Source organism: Drepanopeziza brunnea, assembly GCF_022702325.1.
Source record: "Drepanopeziza brunnea f. sp. 'multigermtubi' strain 214-2 chromosome Unknown ctg7, whole genome shotgun sequence".
NCBI lineage: Eukaryota > Fungi > Ascomycota > Leotiomycetes > Helotiales > Drepanopezizaceae > Drepanopeziza > Drepanopeziza brunnea.
Window position 1 is genome coordinate 2,195,206 of NW_027094070.1, and position 16,295 is coordinate 2,211,500.

Consider the following 16,295-nt stretch of genomic DNA (forward strand, 5'->3'; position numbering starts at 1 on the left):
TCACGGTAAAACCAAGTGACCGCGAGCCCCACGAGGCGCTAGTCCCAAAACGTCGCTAGCCGATGATCCTCCTAGCTAGACAACTCTCTTCGAGTCCTACATTAAATAAGAGCCCTTCATCCACCTTCTCCAGACTTCTTCGTACTACTCTCATTCCATCCTTTCATCCTCCCTTCCTTCTCCCCCCCCCCTCTTCTCCCCCCCCACCTCCCCTCGTATTAACCTGCTGTGGTCCGTTGGTGTAATAGAGCTCACCCCCCTCTCTCATCAAAGCCCAACCACCGCAAAACCTATCTTGCGATAATAGCACCGACTTTCATCATGGACGCCGAGAAGGACATGCAGCGCGACGGCCGTGCCAACGACAACGCCGACTTGGGCGAGTACGGCAACCTGATCAAGTACATCTCTAACTACCGTGACGGCCGCCGGGCTTCGGTCGCCGGCTCCATCTACGACGATGTGCCTGCGAAGCCGTGGTGGAAGTTCTGGGCCAAGCAGAAGACACTGGGCGGCGATGGCAGCTTCGATGCTCCGGAGGAGTGGATGACCACCGACTGGAAGCAAGGGCTCTCCACCGCCGAGGTCGAGGCGCGTCGCAAGAAGACCGGCTACAACGAGCTCACCACCGAGAAGGAGAACATGCTGAAGAAGTTCATCGGCTTCTTCACCGGGCCCATTCTCTACGGTACGTACTGCCATGTCAGCAAGGTCGAGAGATTCACCGCTAACACTACACAGTGATGGAAATCGCTGTCCTCTTGGCAGCTGGCCTGCGTGACTGGATTGATTTCGGTGTCATTATCGGTATCTTGATGCTTAATGCCGTTGTCGGTTGGTACCAAGAGAAGCAAGCTGCCGACGTCGTCGCCAGTTTGAAGGGAGATATCGCCATGCGCACGACCGTCGTCCGCAATGGTGTGGAAGAGGAGATCAAGGCCCGCGAATTGGTTCCCGGTGACATCGTGAGTCCACAATTGATTCTCGGGAACGCCTTGGCCCCCCTCACGATCTACTTTCTGACACAATTCACATGCAGATCATCATCGAGGATGGACAAGTTGTTCCTGGTGACGCCCGCATCATCTCTGCCTACGACAACCCCAACGGTTACCAGGAGTACCTCCGCGAACTCGAGGCCCAGGCCGGCGAGTCGGCGGTTGAGAAGAACGACGACGACGACGAGCTGGAGCACAAGCACGGCTCGGGATACGCCCTCCTCGCCATTGATCAATCTGCCATGACCGGAGAGTCCCTTGCTGTCGACAAGTACGTCGCCGATGTTATCTACTACACTACCGGCTGCAAGCGTGGAAAGGCGTACGCCATCATCACCCACTCGGCCAAGATGTCCTTCGTCGGTCGCACTGCATCGCTGGTCTCTGGCGCCAAGGATCAAGGTCACTTCAAGGCTATCATGAACTCCATCGGTACGTCGCTGTTGGTCTTGGTCGTCGGATGGATTCTCGCTGCCTGGATTGGAGGTTTCTTCCGTCACTTGCAAATTGCCACTCCTGAAGACTCCTCCGTCACGCTGCTCCATTACGCTCTGATCCTGTTGATTGTCGGTGTCCCTGTCGGTCTGCCTGTCGTCACCACCACCACGCTTGCGGTCGGTGCTGCTTATCTCGCTGAGGAGAAGGCTATCGTGCAGAAGCTCACCGCTATCGAGTCGCTCGCCGGTGTCGATGTTCTTTGCTCCGACAAGACCGGAACGCTCACCGCCAACCAATTGTCGATCCGTGAGCCGTTCGTCGCTGACGGTGTCGATGTCAACTGGATGATGGCCGTCGCAGCCCTCGCTTCTTCCCACAACGTCAAGTCTCTCGACCCCATCGACAAGGTTACCATTCTGACCCTCAAGCGTTACCCAAGAGCCAAGGAGATCCTCTCGCAAGGCTGGAGAACAGAGAAATTCACTCCCTTCGACCCCGTCTCCAAGCGTATCACAGCCATTGTCATCAAGGATGGTGTCCGTTACACTTGCGCCAAGGGTGCCCCCAAGGCCATTCTGAACCTCTCGGAATGCTCACCTGAAGACGCCAACATGTACAAGGAGAAGACTACCGAGTTCGCCCGCCGTGGTTTCCGCTCGCTCGGTGTTGCTGTACAGGAGGGTGACGGACCATGGCAACTGTTGGGCATGCTTCCCATGTTCGACCCTCCCCGTGAAGATACCGCCTCCACCATCGCTGAAGCCCAAGTCCTCGGTCTCTCCGTCAAGATGTTGACTGGTGACGCCATCGCCATCGCTAAGGAGACCTGCAAGATGCTCGCTCTCGGAACCAAGGTCTACAATTCGGAGCGTCTCATCCACGGCGGTCTCACGGGTACCACCCAGCACGACCTTGTCGAGAAGGCCGATGGATTCGCTGAAGTCTTCCCTGAACACAAGTACCAGGTCGTCGAGATGTTGCAACAACGTGGACATTTGACCGCCATGACTGGGGACGGAGTCAACGACGCCCCATCCCTCAAGAAGTCCGACTGTGGTATCGCCGTCGAAGGTGCGACTGAAGCCGCCCAAGCTGCCTCCGACATCGTCTTCCTCGCCCCTGGTCTCTCCACTATCGTCTCTGCCATCAAGATCGCCCGTCAAATCTTCCAGCGCATGAAGGCCTACATCCAGTACCGTATCGCGCTCTGCCTGCACTTAGAAATCTACCTCGTCACTTCTATGATCATTATTAACGAGACCATTCGAGTCGAACTCATTGTCTTCCTCGCTCTCTTTGCTGATCTGGCCACCATTGCCGTCGCTTATGATAACGCCCACTTTGAGCAACGTCCCGTCGAGTGGCAACTCCCCAAGATTTGGATCATCTCGGTCGTACTCGGCGTTCTGCTGGCTCTCGCCACCTGGGTGATCCGTGGAGCACTGTTCGTCCCCAACGGTGGTATCATCAACAACTTCGGTTCCATCCAAGGTATACTCTTCCTCGAAGTCTCCCTCACCGAGAACTGGCTCATCTTCGTCACCCGTGGAGGCGAGACTTGGCCTTCGTGGCAACTCGTCGGCGCAATCTTCGGTGTCGATGTGCTATCTACCCTCTTTGCTGTCTTTGGATGGTTGACTGGCGGCGCGGGCGAGCCTTCCAACCCTGTTACCAAGAACAAGCTCTTGTCCACGGATGGTCGCACCTCAATCGTCACGGTTGTGATCATTTGGGGATACTCCATCTTCGTCTCCATTGTCATTGCGATTGTGTACCACCTGCTGAACCGCATGGCCTGGTTGGACAACCTCGGCCGTGCGAAGCGCAGCCGCGCCGACACCCAGATGGAGAACATCCTGTCTCACCTGAGCAAGGTCGCCGTCGCCCACGAGAAGGACGAGTTAACTGGTGGCAGCAGATGGCATCTCACTCCCAAGGCCACCGAAGCCGAGGACGACGATTAGATGAGATGATATTTTTTTTCCTTTTGTCATCGTTTGGGGTAGAAAATAGAGGTTATTTCTTGTTCATCTATCTTACACGGCTTCATATTTCCAGGACGGCCTTTGGGTTTTGGAAGTCACATATACGTGGGATGTGTTTTTAAATCCGAAATGTATCTATTGATTCTGATATGTTGGACTGATTCTAGGGGGGGTTATTTTTAGAGGAAATCATTGTTTCCCTCTGTTTGGAGGAGTGGAGGGATAGGATGGGGATTGGGCTTCCACTTTGTATCTGTCACTTTTTAGTGTGTAATAAATCTATGAAGATTGAAAAGAACCGAGATTCCCCTGCGCTGGCTGCAAAAAGTAGGGTCAATGTCTTGTGATCCCCATCACCCTTTTCTCTTCCTCCTCCTCCTCCTCCCCCTCATCCTCCTCCTTCATCTATCCTCTATCCTTTTTGATCTAGAAAGTAAAGGGGTTTATGATTGTGTGAAGGGGCGCTGGCGGACGCGTGTCGCCACCCAATACTTAATCAGGTATCGAGCCTCGAGCCTCGCTATAAGCAAAGCACCACTCACCCACCTCAAGTCAGTCTGTCAGTCAGTCATTCAGTCATCATCAATAATGACCACAACCACAACCACAATAACAATAACAATAACAATGCAACCAATAGTAATCTAAAATTTTGATACATCCGAGAGTGATAATACAATACGAAGTTCACGTAACGTACGTATACCGTACCGCACCGCACCGTACCGTACCGTACCGTACCGTACGTCTCGGTCTTCTTCGGATCGGGGTGTGGTCCTGGGATGGACCCAGTGGCCGGGGAAATATGCGGCGAATAAAAAGCTTTTTTGTTCTTTTCTACGGAGTCGAATCCTGTCCATGAACGAGGTGCGACGAGCGGCGAATACCTATCGTCGTCGCCCGGCGGCGGCTATCACGGAACAGGCAATATCAGACCTCACAAGCGGAGTGAGCGGCTTGGTTTTATCTTGTCTTGCAGGCTTCTTTCGTATACCTAGTTAAAGTTCAGGCTCGATCGATCCCCGAGCCGAGCGGCGACTCATGAGCCATGATCGGTACATGGATCTACCCTTCGATCTCGCTCTCCCCATCTTTTGCCGAGTTCCAGAAGAGAAGTACGAGGTAAAGATAGAGTCAGTCTGATCGCCAAGTCTCCTCGCCTGGCTCCGGTTCTTTCTTTGCGACGGGACGGGTCTGACACCGGTCACGGAGTTGGTCAGACAGTGAGCCGAAAGATCAGACGCCGTCCGTACCAATCGCAAGCCCAAGCCACAAGCCGCCACCCGTCTGTTTTCCTAAGCGAGGAGGATGTGATATCTGGAACGAAGAGGTGCGAGATACGAGGAGCGAGGAGAGTAGAAAGGGTCAGTCAGATAAGGCTTTGAAATGGATGATGACCTTATATATAGGTATATCTACATATATATATATTCATTTGCAATCCCATGAGTTCGTCGTAGTAGTATGAGTAGTAGAATACATTCACCACCTGCATTTGGAAGGAAAGCACACGTTATCCATTATGAATCCCCCTTCTATGTTTGTTATAAGTTCCCAGTCCGTGTTCCATAACATCTCGCACGACATCACGCCGAACGTCAGCCGCGGAGCTCTTTCCCTGCAAGATGCCGCTCATATCTCCGAGAGCATCATCGCCGTCCCTCGTGGGTTTTCCATGAGGGCATCGTGGACGACGGCGTCGGTGGCATTCGCTGGCCTCGTATGCTATCTATATCTGACATCGTTCCTCCCCCTCAAGAAGTCTTCGAATTTCCCTTTCGTCAACGGCGGAGAGGGACGACGGCGCTGGACAGACGTCCTCCGCACGAAGCGAGAATTCCGCAGCCATGCAAAGGCGTTGATTGCCCAGGGTTTCCAGAAGGTAATGAATACAACAGACCACATGTTTCTCTCCGAGAGAAAATCCTTGCTCGGGTCCAGATGGCTGATTCCCCGTTTAGTTCTCTGGCCCTTTCAACATCGTGACGGACAGCGGCCCCGTGGTCATGCTCCCGCCTGAGTATATCGACGCTGTGAATCGTGAACCCAACTTGGATTTCCAGAAATATAACACGAAGGTATATGATTCCGTGTCTTGGCTGCCCACGGCGTGAGCTGACAGCCCGTCTCTGCAGCATACTCTTTCGAAATATGAAACCTTCAGCAACTTCCGCACGCCGCCTCCGGGTCTCTACGAAGAAGCCGTCATGAAGGGCCTGACGCGTAATCTACGTAAGGAGAGATACCAAGCCAAAGCCCCTCCTCCCTCCGTTTGCTAACATGTATTTTCTGTAGCGAAATTCACCACTGCGCTCTCGGACGAGATGGCGGGCTGCTTGGATGACACATGGGCCGATTCCGAGGGTAACTAACCACCTCATCACTGAAAGACGATTTGCGAAAATGAAGCTCACCAGCAGAAAAAAACTATTAGAATGGCAAGTGCGAAACCTCCGAGACGACGTTCTCTCTTGGGTCGCCCGTCTCTCATCCCGTATCTTCACCGGAGAGGAACTCAGCAAGAACCAAGACTGGCTCCGAATCACGAAGGATTTCACCATCAACAGTTTCACCGCCATGGCCATCTGCCGGATGGTTCCTCTCCCCTTGCGGTACCTGGCGGAGAGAACATTGCCCATCTGCCGGAGGGTCCGCGAAGATCGGAGAGCCGGTGCCCGGATCCTGGCACCGATTATTGCAGCACGCGAGGGGGAAATCGCAGCCGCGCGTCGCGAAGGGAGGGAGCCCAACTTACCCAACGACTCGATCGAGTGGTTCCGCACTGTCGCCAAGGGCCGAGTCTACGACGATACCGATGTCCAGCTGGGACTGTCCGTTGCCGCGATCCACACGACGAGCGACCTCCTCGGCCAGGCAGTCCTCAATCTCGGAGCTCACCCTGAGATGGTCGAGCCCTTGCGAGCGGAAGCCGTGGCGGTCCTGCAGAAGCACGGCTGGAAGAAAGTCGCGCTCGTCGAACTCCGCATCTTGGACAGCTTCCTGAAAGAGACGCAGCGACTGAAGCCGATAGGCATGTGTAAGCACGCAACCCTCGAGCCCGCCCCTCCTCGCCGCGCGACGTGTAGCAAGCATACATGAGACAGATATCTACAGATGTACTGACAGAACAACCCACCCACAGCCTCGATGCACCGCCAAGCGACCGCCGACGTCGAGCTCCCCCACGGCGTCAAGCTGCACAAGGGCGAGCGCATGGCCATCTCCTCGCACCGCATGTGGTCCGCCTCCGACTACGACGACCCCGAGGCCTTCGACGGCTTCCGCTTCGTCAAGCGCCGCCAGGTGCCCGGGTACGAGCAGCGGTGCCACCTCATCTCGACGAGTCACGACCACACGGCCTTCGGCCACGGCAGGCATGCCTGTCCCGGCCGCTTCTTCGCCGCCAACGAGATCAAGATTGCGATGGTGCACCTGCTGCTGAAGTACGACCTGCGGCTGGACGACGTGGAGTGCGGCGCCTCGTGGTGGGAGCGGGGGACGTCCATGAAGATGAACCCGGCGGCGAAGATCTGCCTGCGGAGGAGGAGGGCGGAGATTGATCTGGATGCCTTGGTGGTAGCCGAGGGCTAGCCGAAGGGAATAGCCGAAGGGAATAGCCGAAAGGGATAGCCGAAAGGGATAGCTACCGGTAGTCGGGCGAACTGCACTCCGCACTACCGGTACCTCAGGCGGGATCTTCCCAGTCGCGACTGCACCATGTTCGTTTCGAGACTCGAGATTCGAGATTCGGAGCCGTGGAGACCCTTTTGCCGTCCCAGGGTCAGGGAGGTCGATCCAGATCAGACACTCACTCTACGGGAGATTTATTATTGGACGCCTCCATTTAATTGAGCGGCAGGGTCCGGGAGAAGGGAAGGGCGGCTCTACCTGAGTACGAGATACGACCGACGGGATAATACGGAAGCGGTTACATTGGTACATGTATTTATATATCTCTCCCCCCACCGCATCGCGCATCAATACGAAACCAGCCAGCCCATCATCTATCTATCTGCACGCGTTGCTGCCACGATGTATCTCAGCGTTATTAAAAAAAAAAAACAATTAACAAAAATTAAATTTTTTTTTAAACCTCTATGATATGATATGCCATTTTGCTCGGATCTCAGTCTCTCTCGTCTTCGACGGTACGGGATTCGGGCTTCTCGCTCTCTGAGACCAGTCTGGGATTTTTTCAAAGATGTTGATCGATCTTCAGATTATTTAGAATTCGAAAAACTAGAACGGGAAAAGAGATGGAAAAGAAAATAAAATATATATATGCCGGTGGTTATCGTGATGTTGAAAAAAAAAAAAAAAATAAAAATAAAAAAATGGGGGTCTAATGAAGACCGTCGACAGCTGCTACCATCGAGATCACGCGTAGAGAAAGCAGCGCTCGCTCGAAGAAGAAGAAGCAGACGAAGGGGCAAGATGCTACTCAGCGTTCACCCAGCACCCAGCACCCAGGCCACACCCATACGGGATTCTTGAGTGAGTTTACGAGATGATTCTCTATTGTCGTGATCTAAGTAGCCCTCATCGACTCCAGACCGGGGTGGTGGAGCAACTCCTCTCCTCAATGAATGAATGGATGGATGAATGAATGAATGATAGATACGTCACAATCCAGACCGACCGACCGACCGGTACCATCCATGTCCGTTTTCCTCTCTGACGGGTCACAAGGAAAATATGCTATGCTATGCTATGCTTCTACAACTCGGACGGCGTACAACGTTAGAAGAATCAACGATCAGCATCGATCTTCCGCGTCCGAACAGTCCTCGCTCGGAGATCCGAGCGACGATCGATCGAACGAACGAACGAACGAACGAACGAACGAACGAACGAACGAGCGGCGGAACCGTCCTTCTTGATTTTTTTGTTTTTTTGGCTGCTGTGCTGCTGCTGCGCGGAATTCCCCCTCCTCCTTGCTCCCCCACGGAGACCGGTCGAGGAGGGACGTACCTCGCGTTCGTCTGGCGTGTAGCGCGAAAGCGCTGCCTGCCTGCTCGTTTACCGGTCGAACCCATCTTCTCATACGGTAGGTAGGTATACCGGTAGTAGCAGGGCCAGCCAGCCAGCCAGCCAGCCAGCCAGAAAGAAAGAAAGTCAGAAGAGAGTTAAGAAGGAAGTTAGTAGTAACTAAGAAGGAATAGCTTGATCGCGCTAGTTGCTTGTTTGGTCACCCTTGTTGCTTACTTACTTGCTGTGCCATGATGAGTAGTAGAAGTACTAAGCTGCCAGAACCCTATTCGGGACGTGAGCAAGATCAAAGATCGGGCCGACGGGGGATGGGCGAACGTTGGAAGTACTATCGCTCAGGATCTGAACCGACTTCGCCGCTGGGCTGGCTGGCTGTCGGGGTCTGAGGGGCAGTGGATGAGATCCCGGTCGGGGTCGGAGCGGCGTGATGGCTTCTGGGGGGGCGAGAGCATTCGCGGCGTGCTCTGCTCGGTGACTTGGCGGGCTGGGGACGCTGAGTGGGTTGTGTCGGATTGCAATACGGAGCTCTTCTGCCATGGGTTTTTATTTTTATTTTATTTCTTTATTATTACTATTTTTTTGGGAGGGTTTGGTGTTTTGAAATCGGGTTTGAGAGAATCGAAAGTGGAAAGTGGAGAAAATGGGGAAGAAAGCCTGCGTAGCAGTGGGGAAAATCATAATGCGGATTGATGGCTGGCTGCTGATTAATTACTAAGCACATTTTGATACAAATCAACGGGATACGTCTTGGTATCGTTACCAAAAGCCAGGCATAAGATGATCTATATCGGCTGGGTTGATGTTTCCGACAATGCCGCGGCCACCAGTGGCTGCATCAAAAACTCATCGAGAGCCAGCTCCTCTGCAGCGAGCCTCTCTCCTCTGGTATCCAGCATAACATCCTGCGCAAGAACCGTAAGAAGAGAGCCCGATCCTCCCCATCGAGGCACCGCTCCCGGATTTCGAAAGATTGCTCCGGAATCAGGATAGAGCCTTTCCAATTTCCTACAATCACATTCAGCAGTTTTGTTACCCGTATAGTGAGTGATATGAGCAGAACGAGACTGTCTTTTTCGAGTCAGGGGGAAACATGGATATTAGTGCGATACCTTCACTGTCCCAGTATTGGCGGCACTTTTCACTCCGCTTCAAGAATTCTGGAGGCGGAGGCGCCAAGAGCGAAACCATCTCTGCGAGGTGCTGTTCATCATCTAGCATTCGATTTTTGCTTGCGAAGAATACATGGCCGTCTTCGAGAAAGTCCCACGTCTAAGTAGATGAGAGAAGAGTTAGCTCGGTTTTGGCAATTCCAGAGCTTAGCCCAAATCACCTCCGGGGCGCGGTAAAGTCCAGGCATAATGTCACCTCTGTGCTTTTGGGCACCAACTCTAGCCGCTCCAAGATCGCAGAGGATTGGTGGGCCTGTACTTAAAGGCATAGGTCGAAGATTGGTAGATACTTCGATCGCTAAGAACCTTCCGAGCCATGGGTTACTCCGTGGCGTTCAAATGTGCTTCTTTCACCCCACTTTCGATCAGGTTTCGGGCAAGTACCTTATCAAGATCTGCCCGTGGCATCGGACGGCAGCTATCTGTGAGTTATCTATCGCCGTCGAGGGTCAGCATAAGTGGCATGGATCCAGCGTTGTACATAAGGCCCTGGGTTATCCCTCGGCAACCTCTTGACTTCAGCCTCACTTCTTGAACTTTGCCAGTATGGTTGCAATCGAAGATAGATCAGCGCCAGGCACGCTTCAGCTGATTGATACGACGGGAGAACTCCATGTCAAGCATTCAGAAGCAGCCCAGGATATCGTTCTAATTCCCGTGCCATCAGGTACTTCTTCTCATCATCACACGTGAGCAATATTAATGTCCCGTCAAGATGATCCCGAAGACCCATTGAACTGGTCAAGGCGACGAAAGCTGCTACACACATCATGTATGGTTATATACACAGTCATGATGGTATTCCCATCGTCCGCTGTCTACTCGGTCACGACACCGATCTCCAAGGCGACAGAATTGAAAGTCAGTGATTTGGTATCTGGCACCGGCGCTATGTTTCTGCTTTACGGCTGGGGTTGTATTGTGTGGCAAGCTTTGGCACTACAATATGGGAAACGGCCAGCCTACCTCATTTCCATGGCAGTTTCTACCGTTCTTATGGGCGTCACACCTCTTTGCGTCACCAACGGTCCTTACCTGGCGGTCAAAATCCTCCAGGTTCGTACTCCCCATACTCCAAGCAGTCCGTAGCTTATAGCCCTAGGGATTCTTCGGCGCTCCTGTCGAGTCCCTGTGCGAGATCAGTATGACCGATATCTGGTTTTCTCACGAGCGACCCCTTTTTCTCGCAGTTTACGGCCTAAGTCTCGCCTTCTCCGGCAAATTCGCCCCCGTGTTCGCGGCGTTCATCAATACTGGACAGGGCTGGGAGTGGACGCTGTGGTGGTGTGCGATCGGCATGGGTGTGGCATTTGTGTACTGCTTCTTCCTGATGGAGGAGACCAACTACGATCGGAAACTCCAGAGTCTAGACACCAGCGCAGTATCAAGCACGGCTGTCATCGGCGAGGTGATTGATTCCACAGCCCCTTCAGAGAAATCCTCATCAGAAAAGGCCCCCGCGTTCAAGGCCGACCATGCAGCTGTGGAAGCGGGCCAGGCTGCCTACCCACGGAAGACCTACTGGCAAAAGCTGAGTGTGATCGACAAGAAGCGCCCGAATCGTGTTCTGGAAATCATGTGGGCCCCATTCAAGTTCTTCACATTCCCAGTCATCACTTGGGCAGGATTTATGTACGGGACGAACGCGCTGGTCTGGCCGGGAATCTTGAACGCCACTGCCAGCCCGACCTACACGAAGGTCTACGGGTTCAACAGTAACGAGGTCGGCTTCGCTTATTTCGGAGCGGTGGTCGGCATGGTGCTTGGGTAAGTCCGTCCATGATCCCACTTTGCAGCATATGCTCATCATTCCTCAGATCGTTATGGGTCACATTTGCAGGACCCCAGCTCGTCGTGCGCCTCGCCCGCCGCAACAGAGGTGTCGCCGAGCCCGAACACATCCTCTGGCTCTTCCTCGCTTCGCTCCTCGCGGTACCGTTCGCCATGCTGCTCTGGGGTCTGGGAGGCGCCGCCGACATCCACTGGTTCGGCATGGTCCTCGCCCAGTGTGTTCTCGCCATCTCCTCGACCTTGTGTCTCTCGACCGCCATCCAGTATGCGACCTCCGCCTACCGAGACCTCAGCGGCGAGCATATCACTACCATCATCCTCATCCGGAACACGCTGAGTTTCGCGATCAACTATGGAATCACGCCGTGGATCAACGCGCAGGGGCAGAGGGATACGTTCATCACGGTTGCCGTCCTGGCGGGTGTCTGCAACGCTAGCATGCTCCCTATGATCTGGCGGGGGAAGAAGTTGAGGATGCGATCTGCAGACACTTACTGGCGATGGGTCGAGGCCGCGAGGGCGAAGGGCCTAAGCCACTGAGAAGGCACTTAGTTCACTAGAGGAGAGCTGACGATGGGAGAATAGAGCGTAGACGTCAGTCCGCAGATAACCGTATCAAGATTTCGCAGCTACCGTCCATCCCTCTCCTCCCATCTCCCGTCTCCTTCTCATTCCAGATCCAGCAGGTCAGTGAACCGGCAAAGATACATCAGTCAGCACAGGTACCTAGCTTTCCCACAGTGGGAATACAGACCCATCCAAACCCACCCACTACACATATATACACATACACACACACATATCTGAAATCCACCTCCAGCTCCTCCTCGCCCCTTCTCTTCTCCCTCCCCTCCCCCCTTTCCATCCTCGCAAGCATGCCATCCCACTCACCCACTCACTCACTCCCTCACTATACCTGGAAACGGACCCAGCCATACTCCTCCATACACAGTACTCCGCATCAGCCTCATCCCTCCCCTCTGCCAGCCCGCCACTCCATGTACCGCTGCCTCCTTTCACGTTTCTGCTACGGTACTTATCGGATCTGGAAACGGGTGGGGTGCTTGTGTGCTTGTGTGCATACATACATACATACATACATACATACATACATACATACATACATACATACATACATACATACATGCATGCATACACACATACATACACTGTACAGGCACAACGAATCCCATCTCGGAGCCCGTCCGTCCTACACGCCTACACGCCTACCTACCTACCTACCTACCTACTGTAGTACTGCACTGTCAAGATTGGAGAAAAAGATCCTCTTTTCTTTATATATTATATATATTATATATTATATATATATACTTTTTTTTTTTTTTTCTTTTTTTCTTTTTTTCTTTTTTTCTTTTTTTTTTTTTTTTTTTTTTTTTTTTTTTTTTTTTCGGAAAGGCTCGAGAGAGGGAGAGAGGATTTCGCAGCAGCAGCTGTAAGTAAGTAAGTAAGTAAGCAACTAAGTAGTAGGTAGTTCTCGGCCATGCCTGCCTGCTTGCTCGCTTGCTCGCTTACTCGATCGGCGCGTCTCGTCTCATCTCGCCTCGTCTCATCTCGTCGCCAAAGTTCATCCAAGTAAGTAAGTACCGGTACCGGTACCGATCGGTCGGTACCTAGGCGAACGACAGATGTGATTGTCGGTTGGCCGACCCCCACCCTTCCCCCCCCTTCAAAAAAAAGAAAAAAAGAAGAGAGAGAGAGAGAGAGAGAGAGGAAAAGGAAAAAAAAAAAAGGAGAGAGAAAAAGGAAAGATATTCCCAACTTGCTATACAAGAAGGAAATCTCGAATTACAGATCATAGTAGCTGGACAGCCCACGAAGTAAGCGTGAGGTAGCAAGAACCAACTCCCAAGTCAGCTGCTAGCTTCCCAACCCTTCCCGGAATCAATCATTCATCACCGCCGATATATTACATCAATCACATCTATCTACTACTATCTATCTATCTATCTACCCTGCGGCCTCGCATCGCCTCGCCAAGCCTCTGTTACGAAATACAGGTACGATATTATAAAAAAAAAGAGAAAATGGGAATAAATAATGCCGAGAGTACATAAAGAGCCGCCGACCACTCTCTCTCATCCTCACCTCGCATCCTCACCGCTCGGTCCGGTATATCAAATGAGATAAAATATGAACATGTGGTATATACATATGGCCGACTATTCCAACACCTTGAACAAGCCACACATGAACGTTTCGCGCGATTTCTTCTTTCGAGGGAGCCCAGGTCTTTAACTCGCTGCGCCGGTCGCTACACGGAAAACCTAGCCCGCTTGTACTTGAAAGAGAGGAGGGGGGGGGACGGTTGCTCCAATAAAAGCAGGTCTCTAATCGAGTCCGATGATCTAGAAGGCGATGTTCCACCACCTTTTGTACCTGGAGGATCGCGGAGTTAGTTTAGTATGTATGCCTCGTTCAGGATACTTGATGTTGTGGGGGGTGGATGGATGGAGGTGGAAGGAGTAAAGGGTCGGGTTGGGATGGGAGTCAACACTCTCGGAACAAACTATGAGTGGCCAGAAAGAAACCAAGAACCAGAAAGAAGCTTGAGGAGAGTTGACGTACCACGGCCACGTTGCCTGCTCGGCTCTCTCTTCCGCCAAGATGGCCGGCAGGTTCATCTCTCTCCTCCCACTCGTGACATCGATATCCTTCAGCCGCTTGAACTTCGTCTTCTTGATCACCTTGAAGCCGACGTAGAACAGGATGACGATGGGCATGGCCAGGTAGGCCTGGAAGAAGCCCTTGGCGATCTCGGCCGGCGTCTCGGCCGCGTAGCCGACGGGCCACACGGCGGTCCAGAACTGCGCGACGAGGATCAGCCCGTTCATGATGACGCCGATCCATGAGCCGTAGTAGCCCGGCTGCGAGGTGAAGGCGAGCTCATCGAGCGTGTGGCCGTTGTACTTCCACGCGTGGCGGAAGCGGATGTGGCACGCGCAGATGGACATCCACGTGAAGATCGAGCTCAGGCCCGAGATGGCGAGCATCCAGTTGAAGGCTTGCACGCGGACCTCGGTGCCGGCGGCGACGATGAAGCCGAAGAGGCCGATGAATGAAGCCAGTAGGATGGAGACGAGGGGACGCCCGCTGTTGTCGATGTATCCGAGGATCTTGGGCGCTTGGCCGCGGTCGGCGAGAGCGGCCAGGGTTCTCGAGGAGCCGTATACAGAGGAGTTTCCGACGCTCAGCACGGCGATGAGAATGACGACGTTCATGATCGATGGCACCACTGATATTCCGGCGTTTTTGACGGCGATAACGAAGGGTGATGCGTTGGCGTCCTGGCTGCCGGTACCGTTGAGAAGCTCGGGATCGGTGTATGGGACGAGACACCCTACGATGGTGAGCGACACCACTGGAAATCGGGAAGTCAGCATATGTCCCGCTCTGGGTGTCTCAGGCAATTTTTGCTCAATAATATACTGCCATGAGACATTTGGAAGAGCAGCGAATGAATGGCCATGGCCGGACCAACTTACTATAGAACTAGAAATCTGTTAGTTGAAATACCCTCCTCAGGTGAAGATGAAGGCAACTAACCAAAGTGATACGCCAGAATACTTGCTTCACAGCCGATGGCAATGACTTTCTGGGATTCTCCGTCTCAGCCGCAGTCAATCCCACCATCTCTGTCCCGCCAAAGGAGAAGGCGGCCGTGACAAACACAGAGCAGAGACCCTTGAATCCATGGTTGAAGGCACCTGGATTATACCAGTACCCAGCGCCCAGATACCCCTGCGGACTTCCGGGTACCCCTCCGGCAGCAATGATGATCCCGAGAAGGATGAATCCAACCACCGCAATGACTTTGACGATCGAAAACACGAATTCTGCTTCTCCATAGCCGCGCACGCCAAAGAGGTTGATGGTCACCACGACGATCCAGAAGATAACCACGAATGCCGCCGGGTTGATATCTTTCGCGCCAGGCCAGTACGAGACGGTGATGGACGCTGCGGTCAGCTCGAGGGGAAGCGTGACGAGCCAGTTCGTTGCGTAGCTGAGAAGAGTTAGACGGTCTCTCGGTGGGCGTGCAGGTCTCGTCACTTACTTCCATCCCATAGCAAAACCCCAAGCGGGGTCGATGAATCGACTCGAGTATACCGAAAATGCTCCGGCGATGGGAAATGCCACAGCCAGCTCACCGAGCGCGTGGACCGTGCAGTAAACCATGATACCGATCAAGCCATATGCTATGATGAGCGATGCTGGACCGCCGGTTGCGAGAGCCGAGCCTGAACCGACGAAGAGGCCGGTACCTGAGAATTTCCCCTTAGTTTTCTGCGTGTTCGAGCTTGACGAGACAGATCGTTACCGATGGCGCCTCCGATGGCAATCATTTGTAGATGCCTTCCCTTCAACTTCATGGCCAGCGCGGGCTCGGCCGGCGGCTGGTCTGGGAGTGGACGACCCTCCGAGTCCGTTGCTTCTGTGACCACTCGAGCATTGTGATTGCGCTTGAAGCTATTCACGGCGAATGCCGAGAAGAAGCTCTCGTGATGCTCTTTAACGTCTCCATGCTCGTATCCTGGCTGAGACGGAGAGGTCTCGCCTGAGTATTTGTCGTTATCGTAGATAGCCTTCTCGACATCCTCAGATCTATCCATTATCGCGAATATAAAGGGTCAATTCGTGGCGCCGAATGTACACATACGCTCTAGAAGTGTCAAAGGGCGAAGGCGATGATGATATATAAATCGGCCCAGAAAGCCGCAAGGCTTTGTTCTTATCGGAAGTACTGGCATGACAAGGAGGCTTTTTCCGAGTGGGCTGCAGATATGGACCGACGCCTTTGCGCTTTCTGACCTACCAGAGGCCCTCCTTCCTTAGAAGGCGGATGAGACCGCGGTGAGACTATAGTGCTATTGTCACAATTGCAGCCCCCTCGAAGAAGCCAATAC

General features: G+C 53.2%; 5 protein-coding genes across 5 annotated transcripts; 3 read left to right on the forward strand and 2 right to left on the reverse strand.

Moving 5' to 3' along the window:
• Positions 1-321: 321 nt before the first annotated feature.
• Positions 322-3,400, forward strand: L3040_004980 (uncharacterized protein; the record flags this gene model as incomplete). Its single annotated transcript, XM_007288697.2, has 3 exons — positions 322-688; positions 742-965; positions 1,040-3,400. The coding sequence occupies 3 exons, from the start codon at positions 322-324 to the stop codon at positions 3,398-3,400; spliced, it is 2,952 nt and encodes a 983-aa protein (XP_007288759.2).
• A 1,543-nt stretch (positions 3,401-4,943) lies between these two features.
• On the forward strand, positions 4,944-7,012 carry L3040_004981 (uncharacterized protein; the record flags this gene model as incomplete). The annotated part of the gene is made up of 6 exons (XM_007288698.2): positions 4,944-5,303; positions 5,383-5,499; positions 5,557-5,653; positions 5,717-5,785; positions 5,856-6,458; positions 6,564-7,012. 6 exons carry the CDS (start codon positions 4,944-4,946, stop codon positions 7,010-7,012), a joined length of 1,695 nt encoding a protein of 564 aa, XP_007288760.2.
• A 2,180-nt stretch (positions 7,013-9,192) lies between these two features.
• On the reverse strand, positions 9,193-9,848 carry L3040_004982 (uncharacterized protein; the record flags this gene model as incomplete). The annotated part of the gene is made up of 3 exons (XM_007288699.2): positions 9,193-9,415; positions 9,471-9,679; positions 9,741-9,848. The coding sequence occupies 3 exons, from the start codon at positions 9,846-9,848 to the stop codon at positions 9,193-9,195; spliced, it is 540 nt and encodes a 179-aa protein (XP_007288761.2).
• A 277-nt stretch (positions 9,849-10,125) lies between these two features.
• L3040_004983 (uncharacterized protein) lies at positions 10,126-11,910 on the forward strand (the record flags this gene model as incomplete). Its single annotated transcript, XM_007288700.2, has 4 exons — positions 10,126-10,246; positions 10,295-10,635; positions 10,682-11,346; positions 11,397-11,910. The coding sequence occupies 4 exons, from the start codon at positions 10,126-10,128 to the stop codon at positions 11,908-11,910; spliced, it is 1,641 nt and encodes a 546-aa protein (XP_007288762.2).
• A 1,826-nt stretch (positions 11,911-13,736) lies between these two features.
• L3040_004984 (uncharacterized protein) lies at positions 13,737-16,001 on the reverse strand (the record flags this gene model as incomplete). Its single annotated transcript, XM_007297346.2, has 6 exons — positions 13,737-13,767; positions 13,957-14,749; positions 14,874-14,880; positions 14,935-15,394; positions 15,446-15,653; positions 15,710-16,001. The coding sequence occupies 6 exons, from the start codon at positions 15,999-16,001 to the stop codon at positions 13,737-13,739; spliced, it is 1,791 nt and encodes a 596-aa protein (XP_007297408.2).
• Between the last annotated feature and the right edge of the window lie 294 nt (positions 16,002-16,295).